General features: G+C 33.4%; 2 protein-coding genes across 3 annotated transcripts; one reads left to right on the top strand and one right to left on the bottom strand.

Moving 5' to 3' along the window:
- The first annotated feature begins 4,113 nt into the window (after positions 1-4,113).
- LOC112736420 (protein argonaute 5) lies at positions 4,114-10,010 on the top strand. Its single transcript, XM_025785869.3, has 22 exons — positions 4,114-4,978; positions 5,126-5,355; positions 5,494-5,649; positions 5,740-5,873; positions 5,987-6,093; positions 6,341-6,444; positions 6,550-6,688; positions 6,761-6,877; positions 6,951-7,058; positions 7,143-7,214; positions 7,403-7,525; positions 7,621-7,771; positions 7,847-7,968; positions 8,058-8,195; positions 8,287-8,429; positions 8,511-8,573; positions 8,666-8,729; positions 8,883-9,018; positions 9,172-9,245; positions 9,346-9,440; positions 9,538-9,569; positions 9,670-10,010. Exons 1-22 carry the CDS (start codon positions 4,550-4,552, stop codon positions 9,831-9,833), a joined length of 2,901 nt encoding a protein of 966 aa, XP_025641654.1. The 5' UTR covers positions 4,114-4,549; the 3' UTR covers positions 9,834-10,010.
- Positions 10,011-10,486: 476 nt separating this feature from the next.
- Positions 10,487-14,621, bottom strand: LOC112736419 (aspartic proteinase 36). 2 transcript variants are annotated; one of them, XM_025785865.3, is made up of 10 exons: positions 14,092-14,621; positions 13,740-13,869; positions 13,369-13,619; positions 13,028-13,255; positions 12,486-12,648; positions 12,319-12,392; positions 12,112-12,208; positions 11,669-11,735; positions 11,288-11,359; positions 10,487-11,156 (listed from the first exon to the last, which is right to left on the bottom strand). In XM_025785865.3, the coding sequence occupies exons 1-10, from the start codon at positions 14,322-14,324 to the stop codon at positions 10,999-11,001; spliced, it is 1,473 nt and encodes a 490-aa protein (XP_025641650.1). In that variant the 5' UTR covers positions 14,325-14,621; the 3' UTR covers positions 10,487-10,998. The 2 variants fall into 2 exon arrangements, with proteins under 2 accessions (XP_025641650.1, XP_025641652.1); XM_025785867.3 differs by having other exon boundaries at positions 13,369-13,632; positions 14,092-14,600.
- Positions 14,622-18,486: the final 3,865 nt, after the last annotated feature.

Here is an 18,486-nt window from a genome sequence, read left to right as displayed (position 1 = left end):
GTGGTTTCAAATTCGTAGTATTCCATCGAGTGATAGGTACTTCAAGAAGCGAAAAGTGAATTATTACTAAATTTTACATCTGAATTTCTTCGTGTCACCTTCAATGCTAAATGACCCAAAAGAAACATCGTAACACCAGTAAATTCGAAGGTATGTTACGATAGGTGATTCACCACATTCACAATCTTCTTGCCCCCTAGGCATTAACTCATTAATTTACCATTATAGTATTTCGAAGAACTGGAAATGCTGTATTAAGCAAAATGCTTCAATTGGGGTGATTAAGACCCTTTTCATGTATACACATCGAGAGTTCAATTTAGAATGTTCAATGCTGCTTTATAACAGGCATTTATCTTTTGAATTCCTCAACGTAGCTTTCTTAAGACCAGGTCAGTGGTCATGATGATTATGGCTTACTAGAGTTTTAGAGTAATACTATGAAAAATATGAAAATTTTCGCTAACAAGTATCTTAGTTTTAAGGTACAAAATTGGAAGAATAAAAAATAAGTATTATGCCTAAGAGAAAGTCTAGGGGCCCGGCAGATTTTGTAATTTTTAGTCATCAATGATGTTTTTAATGGTGTGAGATTATATCTAATGGTGTAGAATCATTCAATTTCCTTTTGATGGTTAAGTGCTGGCCCTTAACACTCCTCTTATGGCTAATCTGATGTCTATAATAAGTTGAAATTCTTAATTACTGCATATAATCATCAATTCGAGAGCAATTCATGAAACATTTTAACTCTTTGGGCATAATACATGAGTAGAGAACATAACGCATGATGCTATGAAATGAGGGAAATACATCCAATTAATAGTCAAATTCGTGAAATCAGTAAGTTACTATACAATACACACAAAATCAAATCAATATTCAAATGTAATATGTTGGTTCGAATCTTCTTTGGTTGTGCCTGCACGGCATAAAAAGCCAATATACTCCATCTATGGTTTTCAATTATTGTCCTTGATTTTCACTCTTTTCTTGACTTGTATTTACTTTCTCCTTGAAACTATACATTTGTGTTATGGAATATGTGTCTTTATGCTGCTTGTCTTGTTTTTTAGAATCTCAACTCCCAATTTGTATCCATTCCATGTAACTATTTTACAATGTATTTATTATCAACCATCAATTTTACACCTTTTTTGCCCATCTCTTTGGGGACAAATTGCAAGGACATTTACAATCCAACTAGTAATACATCTCCCTTTGACTCACCACTCACCAAATCGCCCATATAACAATGTATCTCTCCATTTGATTCCTATAAATACCCACTAATATAAAATATATATATTTCTATCCTATTTATACAAAATACAATTTCACCATATCCATTTCCTGTCTTCCTTAAATTGGATAACAACATATTATGAGAGTCAGTTACATAAATAATAATTCTTTTAATTTATTTAAAAAAACATTTTCACCAAATTAATTATTGATGACCATTAATCTTTTTTATAATGCAAAATATGAAACTAGTTTTTAAGAGATTTTCTAGCAGTATTTTTTTTTCATGAATTGAAATATCCTTACAGTTCATCCAGGTAAGCCCAAATAAAAAAATAACTATACCCATTTAAAAATAAATATAAAATTAATTAAGATAATAAATACTTTAACCAATATAATATACATTATGTATTTCAGGGTATTGGAAAAGCTTATCAGACAGTCTTATTGTTGTTGTCACTGTTAATGTTATTAATATATCAACCTTAACTTCTTTACTATGAAAGAGCAATTTTAGTTATTTGCTATGTATTAATATTGTTATGCTTATGCATAATATATATAATTGCATTGGAGCTAAAATTATAAGCATTATTACTGCGAGGTCTCAATGCTTTGACATATTTCAAGCAGAACAAAGTGACCCACAATGGCTGGTCAATCAGAGACAAATTGAAGTCAATATAATTACAAGTGGGATTGTTCAGCATCAAATTGATCGATTAGTAAGTTAATAAATAAATTAAAAACCCATAATAATAATAATAACAAGAGTATTTTCATAAATATATGTAAGGTAAAAAACTCAGGTGAAGTCGACTTCACATGAAGTTGATACCTTAGAGCCGTTAGATGAAAATTTAGTCAAATCAGTCAGATCATCTAACGACTCTCAGGTATAACTTTACGTGAAGTCGACTGCACCTGAATTTCCACCTATATGTAATTATGTGTTATGTTCCATTGACTTGTATCAACATAACGTGTAGTAGTGATATCCAAGTAAAGACGAATTTCATGACAACAACCAAAGCAAGTTCCCAAGCATAAATTAGTATTTGTGCAAATTATTATTCAATCGGATCAATGACATATTTAATTCATACCAAAACAAACAAAAAAATGAAGCATATTCTGAAATCCCAACTCCCAAACCGTTCTAAGACCATGCAGACACCCCACATGTTCAGCCATAAACGCGCTGCAATGACCCATATTGGCTTCTAGGCACTAGCTATAGAGAATGTACCATCAGATGAGAGATTCCTTACATCCCATAAAATATTCCATCCCTGATCCCTTAGCTCCTATGATTTCAATGATTTCCTGTTGAAAGTGTTCTTGTAAGAATTGAATATCCCATTCCCCCCTGTCAGTTAGAGCCATATTAAGATCCTCCTCCATGTTACTAGAGGTTTTATGTATTAGGCTTGGTTCATTCCTAATCCATGATCTTCATAACTTCGTAACAGATAATTCACACATCTTATGGGTTGTGACTCGTGACGCAAGATTACGTTACAATGATGACTTCACAAATCACCACCTTTTTCTATGCCACGTAACCAGTTGATCCATAAGCAGTAAGTAGCGTGTGGAAATATAAAAATGGAATTTTAAATCGCATAAAGTAATATAAAGAGGACAACAAATTGAAACAGAAAGTGAAATTTGAATGACTTTCATATTAAACATATTATAATGGGATCGAGTAACGCTATATACATAATTTTGTGTGTTTTGTGTTAAAAATAATTGATAAAAAATGAAAACATAAAACAATTGTCTTTTATAGAAAAAAATATGTGCATAAAAATTTGTGTAAATATTATTTTTCAAAGTGATCCTGTACCTAATGATTGTATCATTTTAAAAATGTTTTTCATCTGTCTTAAAATATTTATCTCTATTCACAAAAGAAAGGTCCTTAATTAAAATGTATTATACTCAGAAGTAATGAATATATACCTTCCCTCTCCAAACAGGATTTATCATATACTTAAAATCTTAAAAAGAATAATGATCAAAAGAACGTCTATTGAGTATTGACGTTCAAGTTTGGCTTTTCTTTTGAGCTTCCATGAAAAAGCAATGCAATTAAGGAGTTGCCATGTAAGCACTAAGCAGCCTCTCTATCTCTCTCTCTTCGAAGCTTCCAAAATCAAACTTCAAATGCCAATGCCTTCTTAATGAAGTTGTCAACTATACGGACGCGCATGGGAATTTGTTTCTTTTCTTCAACTCCATCCATAGGCCCCCTTTTTTTATTTGCTAAAAAAAATATTATTTCCAAGAAAATAAAATATTTAATTACAATCATGCACAGAACATTTTTACAATCATAGAATATTTAATTATAAAATATTTGCTAATAAGTGTTGTAACACTTAAGAAAAGTAATATCGTAGTTTTTACAATCATGCACAGAGCATTTTTGTGTTAAGAAAACAAATGCAAATATTTAATGGAATCTATAAAATTATCAATTTTCGGGTTCATCAACCTTATAATCTTAGAGCAGTAATGGCTTAAATTGTATAATCTCCCCGTACTCAATTAAGAGGTTGTGGGTTCGAGTCTCCTATCTTTGGTAAAAAAAAAAAAAACCTTATAATCTTAGAAGAAGTTGACCCGTGTTTTTCGTTTCAATTTTGTATGGAAATATGGAATCCATATAAATTGGTGGAGCTGGAGCTCAGGGGCCGCAGTGTTGTGTTTTAACTGTCAAGTGTAAACTATTGAGGAATTTGAAATAATCAGAAATAAATGTCCTTGATTTTCCTCATCCATTTACCTCACGCGCTTCTCACTCCACCCTTCGTTTATTATTCAGCTTGCTCCACACGCCATTCACTTCTCAGGGAGCGTGCACGTTCTTCGCCACCACCGTTAGGTGACATTCCCCTCAACATATATAATAATAATAATACCAACACGCATAACCAAATTTAAATATAATAATAATTATTGCTATCAATGTCGAATTATATACTAATTAGTAACTTTGATTTCTGATTTTCGGTTTATTGATTTTATTCGACTGTATCATTATCAATACGGAAAAGAGAGGGAGGGAAAATAAAAAGAAAATAAAATAAGAGCAGGAGCCGAAAAGCTTTCCAATTTCGCCACTACACCACTCGTCCCTGTTTCTTCCGTTTCGTACGGTTTAGTGTGACTCTTCTGTCACCAAAACCGTGCGCTCTATAAAAACACACAATCGTCACTACTAACCACTCGCCACCTACACTCTCTATCTCTATAACCGCTTCCACTTCCTTCATTTCCTTCTTCTCCGACAATGTCCCACCGTAACAAACCTTCTCCACCTGATTCCGCCGCCGGAAGAGGCCGCGGCCGTGGTCGTGGACCTGGTCCGGCGCAATCCGTTCCTGCTGTTCGTCCGTCAGCTCCGAAAACGTCATACGCTCCTCCTGATCCGTCAGTGCCATTTGCACCTACTGCTGCGCCCGCACCGGTGATCGGTTCATCCACCTCGATTCCTCCTCTCGCTGCTGTTGCTTCTGCTTCCGCGTCGAGCTCGACGGCGCCAGAGGCGGTGACTGCCGGCGTTGAGAAGCTCGCATTGCAGCCGGCGGCGCCACTGTCGTCGTCGAAGGCACTGCGGATTCCGAGACGGCCAGGTTTTGGAACACTCGGAAAGAAGATTCAGGTTCGCGCGAACCACTTCCTGGTTCAAGTTGCTGATCGTGATCTCCACCACTACGACGTGAGTAAAATCTTCTCAAAGTTCTCTTCCATTTTTCTCTTTTCTGAATCTCTTTACTCTTTCTCACTCTGTTTGCCTGCGTTGAATTTTGAAATTAATGTAATGTGTCATGAATTAACATGCGTAAAATTAATTTGGTTTCTTCAGGTTGCTATCACTCCTGAGGTAACTGCTAAGAGCATTAGAAGAATTCTGGTGAACCTACTGGTGACGAAGTATCTTAAGACGAACCTCGGGAATCGCATTCCAGCTTTTGACGGTAATAAGAACCTCTACACTGCTGGACGGCTACCGTTTGAGTCGCAGGACTTCGTCATCAAGCTTTCCGATGATGATCGCAAAGGTTCTTCTGCTGCTTCTGCTTCTGGTTCGGCCAGGTTTGTGTGTGCTTAGAAAACTTTGTTGACTATATATTTCAGCTCATTTCATCCTTCTAGAGAATGTATGTTATGAAATTGCTAAATAGTTATTTGTTTTTGTGTGTTTTTTTTTCACATTTTATTTTTATGGAGCAGCAAAAAACGCGAAAGGGAGTTTAAAATTACGATCCGATTTGCTGCGAAGGTGGAACTTCAGAATCTTATCCAGTTCCTTAGATGCCAGCAACGGGAAACTCCACAAGATACCATACAAGCTCTTGATGTTGCCTTGCGTGCGTTGCCATCCGAAAAGTGGGTTTCACTCTATCTTTGGTGTTGCATTCCCATTTTTGTAGCTCAAAATAGGTTCTATAGTGATGTGTTTTTTGGTTCTGTATTTAGGTATAATATTTCGGGGAGATCGTTTTTTTCGCCATTGCTGGGGCAACAAGGGTTGCTTGGTGGTGGGATAGAATACTGGAGGGGTTATTATCAAAGTCTTCGCCCCACTCAGATGGGACTTTCGCTTAATATTGGTTTTGCTTCTTATTTCCCGTTTTAGTAGTTTGTTTACATGCTGTTCTTGGTCTTGTTGATGCTAAGTGCATTAAATAACTTACTGTGACAACTGACTATCCTTATTCTGCAGACGTGTCAGCAAGGTCCTACTATGAACCAATTCTTGTTACTGACTTCGTTGGGAAACACTTCAATCTTGATTTGTCTAGGCGTCTGTCTGACCAAGATCGTGTTAAGGTATTTCATTATTGGACTTTTTCTGTTGTAATCATCTTGAGTTTGCAAAATTCCCTTGGGAGACAGATACACATGATGAAAGTTTGTTTCCTAAATGGCATTTTAAATGAATTTGGTTTTCTATAGACTATAGAGTACTATAACTTGAGTATGTGAAAATAGACAGGAGGGAAACTGAAACAAACCATTTGTTGTTCTTTCACTGTGTGAACTGTCTCTTATATCTGTTATTTGCCTGGGAATTTAGATTAAGAAAGCTTTAAGAGGGATCAAGGTAGAAGTTCGCAACAATGAGAATATTAGAGGCTACAAGGTTACTGGAGTCTCAAAGGAGCCCTTATATGAGTTAACGTAAGCAGTTTTTCATTATGACTCAATTTGTACCATTATCTTTGTTGACTTTCGCCATTAAATGTAATGACTGACTATTGGTCTCTGTACTTTATTGCTTCTTAGGTTTACTCTTGATGATAATGCAACAAAAAAATCAGTTGTTCAATACTTTCATGAGAAATATGGTATTCAATTGAGATATCTGAATCTTCCTGCTATCCAAGCCGGAAGTGATGCAAAACCTGCCTATTTGCCTATGGAGGTTTATCTCTTAACTAATACTCTTGTTTAGACTTCATTTCTGCTTACCTTTTTTTTTTAAATTTTACTGTAGGTTTGTTGGATTGCTTCTGGACAGAGGTACACCAAGAGATTAACTGAGACCCAGGTAACTGCACTTCTGAAGGCAAATTGTCAGCGTCCTCAAGAAAGGGAAAACTACATCAAACAGGTAGCTTTGTATTGTATTGCATCATTGTTATGTGATGGTGTGTACAAATATTCAACATTTTGTTACCTATCAGATTGCTAGGCAGAACAATTTTAACAATGACAAATACGCTCGGGAATTTGGGATTAGTGTAGCGGCGGATCTGCCATTGGTTGATGCTCGAGTTTTGCAACCTCCAATGGTATATGCATTCCTACTTGAGAATAGAGATAGTTTTGTAGCTTTTCTTCCTCTTTATTAACTGATGTTTTTACCTTTCTTGCAGCTGAAATATCATGACAGTGGAAAAGAAAAAATGGTTAACCCACAGATGGGTGCATGGAATATGATTAATAAGGTTAGCACATGAATATGAAAAGTTTCATTTTAATGGGTGTTTTGTACTTAGTATAATGGCTGATTTGCAATTTTAACATAATTACTTTGCCAACTATTTTAATAAAGTTGAATATTATTTTACTTTACAATATTGTTATTTCTTTTATATTTTCTTATTTAATTTTCTTATATTTTGATATTTTATAGAAAATGTATGGTGGTGGGACAGTGCAACATTGGACTTGTATCAATTTTTCTAGAAGAGTGAACAGAGATTTGCCATCTCAGTTTTGTGATGAATTGATCAGCATGTGTGTTAGTAAGGGAATGGTATGATATACTTTAGCTACTTGCATGATTATTTTGCACGATTTACGAGCATCTTGAACATAACAACATTGTTTTATCAATTTTTATTTGGACAGATTTTCAAGAGAGAGCCTCTAATTCCTATAATTTCAGCTCAATCCAATGCAATAGAGAGAGCTCTTGCTGAACTTCATGATAAGTGTAAGAAGACGGGGAAGAACCTTGACCTTTTGATAATAATTTTACCCGACTCAAAGGGGTCTTATGGTAAGTTCTGTGTACCCCAAATCAAAATCCAAGTTATAAGATTTGTTTCTTCATTGTTTACTGGTTTCCTTGTAGGAACAATAAAGCGGAAATGTGAAACAGAACTAGGAATAGTGTCTCAGTGCTGTCTACCAAATCATGCTTATCAGATGAAGAAGCAGTATCTTGAAAATGTTTCTCTCAAGATAAATGTCAAGGTAACCTGAAAAATGTAGAGCTCTGTATTGTTTCTATAAATTTTTTGTATTGCTTCAAAATTATAAATTTGCGATTGTTGATTGTTCAGGTTGGTGGAAAAAACCTGGTGTTACATGATGCAGATCTCCGTAATATTCCCTTTTTATCTGATATGCCAACTTTAATCTTAGGAGCTGATGTAACACATCCACAACCAGGGGAAGACTCAGCTCCCTCTATTGCTGCAGTAAGCAACTTGTCTCTCTCTCTCTCTCTGTCTCTCCCTTACTGAAGTTTTATACTGGAGCTTTTTTTCCTACTGTGTATTATTTTTGTAGGTTGTGGGATCCATAGATTGGCCTCTGGTCACACAGTACAGAGCAATTGTTTCTGCCCAGATGCACCGTCAAGAAATCATTCAGGATCTTTATAAAACTACTGTGGTTCCGAATAAGGGAATTGTGCCTGGTGGAATGATCAGGTAAGTGTGATTATAAACGTGCAATTCCATTTCCACTTTTGAGGGAAACTTGATTGATAGTCTCATTTAATTTTTTCATAGGGAGCTGCTCATGGCCTTTTACAAAAAAACAAATCGGAAGCCTGACAGGATTATATTCTACAGGTTGGATTCTGTCTCAACAAAACATGTAATATAATTCAATGATCATTTTTTTAAAAACGTTTGATTGATTATATCAATTCTTGCATTGGCAGAGATGGAGTCAGTGAGGGACAGTTCAGTCAAGTTTTGCTTCATGAGATGGATGCAATAAGACAGGTGTGGCTTGCTAAAGAAATTTTTTGGTGCAATAACCTTGTGCCTTTTAGATGGAAAAAATAGAAAGAACTTCCCAAGTGACTAGTATTCTTTTACTTGTATTTTTCAAAATACACATGTTGAATGTGTGTAACAATTTTTGTTATTCCCCAGGCTTGCGCCTCCTTGCAGGCAGGTTATCAGCCCCGAGTTACATTTGTCGTCGTTCAGAAACGACATCACACTCGCTTCTTCCCTGCTGATCACAGAAGACGGGATCAAACTGACAAAAGTGGAAATATACTGCCAGGTTTCACATTTTCACCAAAAGAACTTTGTCATTTGATTATTTTGTACCAAATTGGGTTCATATCCTTCGACATGATCTCCATGTGTTACATTGGATTTCTATACGCCCTGCATTGTACTAAGAGTATTATTTTTATGTATAATCCTATAAAAGGTACTGTTGTGGACACCAAAATTTGCCACCCTTGGGAGCACGATTTTTACCTCAACAGCCATGCTGGAATTCAAGTAATAATCACTTTTGTGCTTGACTCAGCTATTGGTTATTATTCAATTACGCATTTCATTTATTACAATTTTATTTAATCATTGAAAAATTATGACTCAGGGAACCAGTCGACCTACTCATTATCATATGCTGTTTGATGAAAACGACTTCACTGCTGATGGATTCCAGACTTTGACTAATAACTTATGTTACACGTAATTTTCCTCACTCAAATATCTTTCCTATAGTCGATTTGTTTGGTTTGTATATCCGTTTATTCTTATACCGTTGTTATTATTATAATACATTCAGGTATGCCAGGTGCACTCGTTCAGTATCAATAGGTTAGATCCTCTCTATTTGCTATGTATCTCTAATCCTTTGATTATTCTTATACCGTCATCATCATCATTTTAATAAAAACAAATTGATTATTGTTTGCAGTTCCTCCTGCATATTATGCGCACTTAGCTGCTTTTCGAGCTCGCTACTACATCGAAGGTGAAATGTCAGAAGGGGATTCTGCGAGTAGGGGCGGCGGCGGTAGAGTGATGTTAGACTTGCCTGCAGTGAAGGACAATGTCAAGGAAGTCATGTTTTATTGCTGAAATGCGCCTCTAGTTGATTTATCAGTTTTCAGGCAACTAAGTTAAGCTACTCTTAAAGTACGAAAGAAATGGATTTTATTACGTGTTTTTGGGTTATAGAACTGCATGGATTTAGGATTATATTAAGAACTCATTATGGGAATAAAAGTTTAGTAGAAGATCACATATAATTGGAAACGATTGCTTTCTTCCCCAATGCACGTATAATTTATGGTTACACCAAGCTAAGTTATTAAACAATTATGTCACAGGTAACAAATTATATGTTCGTTGTTATTATAAGCTGTATAATATTTAATCTTTTTATACAAATTACACTCAATAGGTTACTCTTGTTCCAGTGAACTTGAAAATCAGCAATGCCGTTTTAATACACCACCATTTTCGTAAAGTTGAATCATATGTTGTACTATAGAGGAACTAGGATCGCTAATGTGGTGCTGCACATGCCCTCAATCAATAACAATGTCAAAGCAGTAATATTTTAATTGTCAAGAAACTATAGGATATAATTACCATGCAGATATTTTTGTATATTGAACATAAAATATTTTGAGATATACTCTAGCATGTCGCTAAGCCATTTTCAACAATCATTTTATGCTGACTAATAAAAAATAACAATAAATAAATAAAATGAGAGTGATGCAAAATGCAGCAACCGAAAAAATGTACCAAATATGTGCATATAGCTTTTTGTAAGTTGTAACTACAACTCAATATTAACCACCTGTGAATTTACAATGTTACCCCCAAAGAAGAATAAAAAGAACCCCGAGGAACAATTTGATTCCACAGGGCTCTAAATAAAGAGCTGTGACATAACGAAGCAGGCACCTGAAGCTAAAAAATCAAGCCTATTGCACAAGTGACAACCCAAATAATGATGTGTGAGAAACTAAGGATAGATCTTCTAATTTGGAAAGCTTTACATGATTTAATCATGTGTAGATTTTCACTATGAATTAGAATTTTCAGTGGAATCAAAATTTTAACCACCTTCCTAATCAACGGTGAGAATCTACACGACTAAATTACGTGAAATTTTCACTATGCATTCCCTAATATGTGATCTTGCCGATTGCCACATCTTAGGGCATACATATACAAGGCCAAAAAGAAAAGAAAAAAAAGAAAAGAAGATATTAGTTACAATTTTCAAATGCTACAAAACTAGAAGGTATAAGAAGAAAGCCATGACTCCAATGTGTATCAACTTGTGAGGTCCATCTTGTAAAGAAGTGCTTCCACTTAGCTCTCCTGCATTCACAAATTCACTTCTTCCTCCCCCCGTTGATGCAGTGACGTTAACGGACAATGAACCTATAGAATTTTTAAATACAATCATATATTGGCTTCAAAACTAGCATCCCATGCTCTTTTTTTTTTTTTTAAACATTCAATTATATAACGCCACATCAATAAAGTGTCTGAGTAGTGTAGCTGTAACTTACAGTCATAGTTAGTCCACCCAATGCGCTGATGAGCAAGATCATAGATAAAAATTTTATCTTTTAATACAAGGTCTGTAAGAAAAGAATGCAGTGTTATCAGGGTCTTAGCATTGAAGAGAAGAAATAACAAGGATCACTAAGATAAACAACTATTTATGAAGAAGAGTAATGTTTTTTAACTGATATTCTGGCATGTTGTGTGTAGAAACATATTCATAATTTGATTATGCATAGTTTGTGGGTAAGAAAAGCTTATCAATATGGCACATTTTCATTCTAAATAAAGCTTTTTAAAGATTCAATTAAATATGCTATCAACATATCACCAAATAACACAGCATTATTGTAGGACTTAAGAAAGATTCTAAACTATCATTATACCTCCTAGAATTGTTATGCCTTCACCTGGGATTTTTTGAAAGCCAATACACCACACTGCTCCATCAACCTGTACACATAAGATACATCATTATGAGGAATAAGCATGAAGGTAGTTAATGCCTTAAACCATGTCTATGTTTCACTGTGATGATGCTCTGGAATGAGTATTAAGACTTTCCCCTACGATAAAAGTCGATTTGATGGTGGTGGTGGTGGAATTAAAAGAGATGTTTTTCTTTCCCCCACAAGAAGTTATTCTATTTAAGAAGTTTTCATGGAAATTGAATTATAAAGTAGCAGGCACATGACACATCTTTATAAAGAGTGGCAAACAAGTGGAAGGAAAGAAAAGAATCAGACTGATTGATGATGAATCCTCATCAATTGTCAAATATAATTCACACCAACTATGAAAAAGATGTCTTTGCAAAACAAGTTCTTACAATAGGATTCTGTTGTATGAGGTAGTCCTGTGGTCTTAGAACCAAAGATGCACCACCGGCAAAATTCAGACTTACTTGAGGAAATGTGTCGGAAACACTGAAAAATTAGAGAAAGAGAGTGTCAAGATCCTTGAATTTTCAGCATCCAATCAGGAGAAAAAGATTGTAATTAAAAAAAAACCACCATAAAATATCTGCAAACATAACCTGCTGGATATTAAGAAGCACGGACTTCCCTTGGAAAGAACAGTGCGTACAGATGGTGGAACTGCAGCTACAATCTGCATGAACAACGTTGTCATTTACACAGAGTTTCGAAGCAATATCGACCATTGACAAATTGGACAAAAAGAAATTATCCCATTGAAACTCACCGCATTGACAAATGGGTTGTAAGCCTCTTCGGCAAGGTATGCCAAAGTTGTTCCAGAATCTATAATGGTACCTCTGTTGCTTGATGTAGCAAAAACTGTAGGATCAATTGGCAATGGTTGACCATTGACAGAGATGCTCTGCAGATTTAAATTGTAATGAGGCCTGAAAATTTTTCCAAGTAAGCAATTAGTCTAATTTCTTTTCTCAAAGAAGATTCCTTCTAGAGATCATTTCAATTGTTTTAGCAGTGATATTCTTAAAATACGGAATTCTAATTGAACTTCTGTATGATATTTAAGGATGCATATTATCGATTGAGTTTAAGCTTCATATGAGGAAGAATTTCAATCTTCAAGTCAAATTCATAACCTAAATGATAAAGATTGTACTAAAATTTCATTAAAGCCATCAATCTATGCTCCATTTATCGAAGAATTCATACAATCAACAGCATTTATATAGTACTTAACATACACCAAAAAAGCAAGTGATATAAAGAAACCAAAAAATCAAGCATTTTAATACCAATGAAAGAACTTACTGTGATGGAACAAGTGGACTATAAATTATGTTTGGTTCCACAATATCTCCGAGTACCAATATCCCCCCACCACTATTATCACCCTTCAGGCAATGCGAGAACACTCTGGGGGCTATTCCTTGCGAGGAGAGCTGGGAGATGACAGACATTTCCTGCTGCCCAAATCCAAATATTCCATCGATCGCTCTATCAGACTTAGTCAACTCCCCGGTCTGTAGATTGCTACAACTGCTCCATACCACAACATACAAAGTAATTATTTCCTTGTTTAAACTAATAAACACTGGGGGATAAATTAGGGAATGCTGCTTTCAACTATTCAGAGGCTTGTGATTTCTCACCCGAAAACTATAGGCGTTGAAGAATTTGCTGTCACGGATCCCTCAAAAATACTTGCAAAATGCATCAAGTCTGATACATAATAGCCTGAAGTCCCACTACCATCTCCATACTGGAATGTGTAAGTGCATTGGTTGCTCTGAGTAGAACAGCTTGTATCCGAGGACTCCTCTCCACTCCTACACCTTTGGTCCAAACAAGAGATCAATGAGGATGTTGATGAACTCCCCGGGTCGAAATAATTGAGCTGAATCTGCAACAAAATTCTACCAACAATGATAACATTGACAAGTCCTAGCATTATATTGGACCTACTGTAACATTTATATTGGCATTGAGCTTAATCTTTCAAATGAGTCAAAACTGAACTTACTTGAAGGCCACTTGTCTCAGGGCAACCATTGCAGGAACCACAACTAACCCAAAGAACATCACTGCCAGTGTCAATCTGCACATGAAACTCCCTTGGAGGAGAACCCAACCTCACCTTTGTATAGTAAAGCCTACAACAACCCAAATTTTGATTGAACAAGCTATAAATAAAACAATTCACTCTGCTACCATTACAAAAAGAAAAATTGAGAACTGATAATAACAAAAAGAACTAAACAAAAAGCTTTAATTTTGCATTTTAAATTAAAAGAATCTTCTTTGACAAAGACCGATGAGAGTAACTGAGTAACAGAAGAATGAAGCAAATTTGGAAGTGAAATTGGAGAAATTACCCGACTTGGGATGGATCGAAGGTGCCCCTAACAGGGAAATCGACAACATAGGTAGTTGTTGTTTGCTGCAACAGCCTTCGATGTCTGACAGAGTCCCATGCTTTGAGCTGGCTCAACTCCACTCCATGGTTGGTCGGAAAAGCTCGCTCGAGCGGGAGAGTCACCGGAGAAGGCCACACCGCCGGAGCTAGAAGAAGCAGCAGTACGGCGGAGAAGAGAAGTGCGGCAGGCATGAGTGTCGGTTGTTGGCGAAAGAATAAGAATAAGAGAGGGGAAAAAGCAAAAGTGGGCGAGAGAGAGAGAGAGAGAGAGAGAGGCTAGAATATAAGAACAAAGAGTAAAAGAGAACAAAGGTTAAGGTTATCGTTAAGGAGGTGGTTGTTATTTTTGGTTGGATTCATGATCGTAATTTTTGGAGATACAGAAACAGAGAGAGAGAGAGAGAGGATTCGAAATTGCAAAGTCCAAGTTGGAAGTTGGCAACTGCCAGTTCCAAAACAGACTCATCAATTGGATTACGTATAATGCCTGCTTTTTATATTACACTCTGTCACAATTAAAATACTCCTTTTTTTTTTTTAAATAAAATAAGTCATGCTTAGTATTATATTAGCACTTCATTTGGCAATTCGAATCATGTGATTTGTGAAGCAAAATTTCATGACCAAAGAACTCGCATGGTTTGAGTTGTGTACTCTGAGTTTTTTCAATTTTTAACAGGTCTGATTTGTGTACTCTGAATTTTTTTTAACTTTTTTAACACAAATTGGAGAGTCCGATTTGTGTACTCCTACAATTTTAAAAAACACCAAAAATTACTATATTAAAATATATCACTTATTTTACTTTCATATCAAAATTTTTTTGCCTTCATCTACAATGTTGGATGTACATTACAAATCAACAAATATTAAAAAATATTACATGCACAAAAAATTAGTATATATATTAATTAATTTAATAACTAATTTTTTTTTGTATATGTAATATTTTTGTTTAATTTCCACACAACTTTTTAGTCTTTCAAATACAAAATAATCAAAACAACTATATACAGAATTTAGCCAAAGATGACCCAAAAACATTGTTAAGAGAAAGATTTAATTTTTTCAATATATTATATACATAAAAACTTACAAACTAATATTTTATTTATATTTTTATAATTTTTTTGTTATTTGACTTTGGGCCAAACCAAGCCTCTTTATTTTTAAAACATATAATTAGCTACTAGGTTTCAATTTAAAAGATGTATCAAGTCAAATTTCACATTTTAAACCAATAAAATAAGTTCCCCATTGGTCAAATCAGGTCTTAGGTTCCCCTAAATAGTTTCTCCTATGTTAAGCGCTGTGCATGAGCTTAGTAGCTACTCTCTTTAATGCATGAAAGATAAAATAAAAAAAATAAAAATAAAAATAAAAATCATATATATTTAGGTACAGAAATACTAATATTCGTCCTATAAATGATAAACTCATGCTTAATGATTAAGTCATCTTAATTTTGGACACAAATCTCTAGGTAAATACTACTCCACTTTCTTTTTGGTTTTTACTAAACTTGTAACTCACTCAAATGATTGGTTTTGAACTTTGCCAGAGACAGAAGTAGAACAACTGTGCAACCACAATAATTTTCTGCATGAAAATTATATTTTTCTTTTCAAAGTTATTAAAAAAAGTTATAAGTTATGAAATTGAAACAATGAAATTCGTCCGCCAAGATGAGAGACAAATTCTATAGTGCTTATAATTTTGGTGTCGAATAAATTTTAAATATTAAAAAATTATTTATTTTTTTATTTTTAATTTAAATATTAATTTTTATCTTTTTTTAGTAAGTTAGACAAATATAAATAGAAACGTAAAATGTACTAAGATGAGATATTTCTGCTTACCAAACACAGTACCCGCACGCCAGCAGCCCCACCTTTCTTATGTCGTTCTATAAAATTGCTGTTTTCAAATATATTGGACTTTTTTTTTCTATAATAAAATGACTTCTTTTTATTTTTTTCATTTTAGTGAAGTCCATCGATTCATTGAACTCTATTATTACAAATTTAATTAATATTATTTAAATTACAAAATAGATATGGATGATTATTTATATTATTATTTAATAATGGTATAATTGCAAAATAGATATGGATGATTGTTTATATTATTATTCCTATTTTATAATTAAAATTAAATTGGTAAAATTATTATAAAAAAATAAAGTATATTTTTTTTCTGAAATCTACTAAAAATTTTAAAAACACCCACTATTTTAATTTATTTTAATTTTGTTCCAAAAAATTTTGATTTATATCAAATATATTTTTTATAGATAAATTTTAAAAAAGTTTAGGATTAATCTAACAATAATGCATAATATATAACTATGACTAATTTGCTTATATTAAAGGTTATTTTTGTAAAATTGTTATTGAATTGGTCTTAATTTTTTTTAAAAATTAGCGGTTAAAAATATATTTGATGCAAATTAAAGTTTTTTAAAACAAAATAAAATTTATGAGTATTTTTAAAGTTTTTAACAATTTTATAGACAAAAAATATACATAAAAAAACGTTTACTTACAATCATAATACTTAAAATATTATTTTAGCTTATAAGCTAATTTTTAGTTTAAAATTATCAATTTTGATTATAAAAATTTATTTAACAAAAAAAAAATGCCCCAATTTATACAGACTTAAACATACATAGGATTTTCAACATAAAAAATACGACATAACCAAAAAAAAAGTTCAAAAGTAAGAGAAATATTCTTTATTTGTTTCCTTTATTTTAAACTAGTAAATTATTGGATCAAACGGATAATCCATCTTCCTTTAAAAAAATGGGTGCCACACTTGGGTGAAAAATATCATTAATCTTATATAGAATCTTGCTAACAATGGTTCTGTTTATTTTCTATTGGTGAGTAGAATACTAGTATAGGAAAAACACTATAACTCAACCTTTACTTTATTTTCTCACAACTTTATTTTTGTTTTTCCCCAACTATATATATATATATATATATATATATATACCATATAATATAACTAAAGCCAAGAATACTCTCACATCCTCCAGGTGGTGAGCCAAACATCTGTAATCCAAAAGTTTGAAAGTAACAACAGAATCTGTCATCCAATCAATTACTTGATATAACATCAACACTTTGATAATAAGAGGGGTCAAATATGTATGTAGGTCACAAATACTTTCTTTCAGGAAAATAAATAAACAAAATAAAAAATTCTTTCATATAGTATTTTCCCCTCAAAATGAAGTTGCAATAATATAAATATTTTCTTAGAATATATGATGAGAACTACTTAAAATATATCTTTTGCGTGATAAAACTAGCTATATAACCAAAAAGCTATAATTATAATTAAGAATTTTAAATAATTACTTAATCTATCACACATCATATAAATACATAAAAATTTAAAAAGTCATAAGAAAGGGAGGGATTGGAAAAGTATTTTGATCTTTTGCTATATGTTCAATTTTATATCACTTTTAATAAATGAAGGTCCAATCCCAACTATCTAAAATTTTAAAATTGACATTAGGTTGTCGGTTTTTATAAGGAAAATGCCTTCCACATCCTCTGTCCACCATATTCATCTTTTGTGCTGCAATGTGGAGGATAATTATATTTTATATAAAGCGGAAATAGCCAAAGTTCCTATATCCCTATTTAATGGAGTAGCAGTAGTTGTCTAATGATTATTTGTTTTTTGTTTGTCTTATTTCTCCTTACAAATATATTGCTTTTGTTAACATATATCATTTATTGATATTTGGTCAGACTTGTTTACAATAAGACAAACTAAATTGATAAAAGAATATAATGCAAATCTAAGACTATATCAATAAAATCTTATACCATTCTAAACAACAATAATAAGCACATACAAGACCAAAAACAAATCTCCATGCTTCATTCACATTTTGATAACCACAAAACATATTTTGAGCTCATCACACTGATCATATATCTTAGATGCGATATAAGACCCACTATTTATTTATTTAATTTTTAAGTAGTAATAAAAAAAATGCATGTGCATGCATGGGAAGTGAACAGAAGAAGAGAGAGGGCATGGATTTGCAATAGTGAGGTGAAAGGCATTGCCATTATTGTTTATTTATTATGCAGATGCTGTGTCAGAAAGTTAGGAAGCTGCGTGCGGAGAAGAGAAACCGTGGAGGACAAGTACTTAGTACGGTTCTGTTCTTTCTCAATGGACAATGGACAATGCCCACGCCAGATATTTATTTTTTTAGAAAACAGAAGTTTGCTTACCAAAAAAAAAAAGAAAACAAAAGTTTAGATAAATTCATCACAAATTCGTATGTCATATTTCCACAAACCTAGTGTATTTTAAT

The sequence above is a fragment of the Arachis hypogaea genome, chromosome 13 (assembly GCF_003086295.3).
Source record: "Arachis hypogaea cultivar Tifrunner chromosome 13, arahy.Tifrunner.gnm2.J5K5, whole genome shotgun sequence".
In the NCBI taxonomy this organism is placed as follows: domain Eukaryota; kingdom Viridiplantae; phylum Streptophyta; class Magnoliopsida; order Fabales; family Fabaceae; genus Arachis; species Arachis hypogaea.
The sequence above is the reverse complement of the archived record's forward strand: the minus strand, read 5'-3'. Positions and strand labels throughout refer to the sequence as shown.

What these genes read in the sequence shown, in the direction of transcription:
- LOC112736420 (XM_025785869.3), top strand. Translation starts at nt 4,550, where the DNA reads ATGTCCCACCGTAACAAACCTTCTCCACCTGATTCCGCCGCCGGAAGA. An exon ending in GTGATCTCCACCACTACGAC is followed by an intron (nt 4,979 to 5,125) that starts GTGAGTAAAATC and finishes TGGTTTCTTCAG; the next exon opens with GTTGCTATCACTCCTGAGGT. An exon ending in CGACTCAAAGGGGTCTTATG is followed by an intron (nt 7,772 to 7,846) that starts GTAAGTTCTGTG and finishes GTTTCCTTGTAG; the next exon opens with GAACAATAAAGCGGAAATGT.
- LOC112736419 (XM_025785865.3), bottom strand. Translation starts at nt 14,324, where the DNA reads ATGCCTGCCGCACTTCTCTTCTCCGCCGTACTGCTGCTTCTTCTAGCT. An exon ending in AGTCCACTTGTTCCATCACA is followed by an intron (nt 12,649 to 13,027) that starts GTAAGTTCTTTC and finishes AAAAATTTTCAG; the next exon opens with GCCTCATTACAATTTAAATC. An exon ending in AGGCATAACAATTCTAGGAG is followed by an intron (nt 11,360 to 11,668) that starts GTATAATGATAG and finishes CTTTTCTTACAG; the next exon opens with ACCTTGTATTAAAAGATAAA.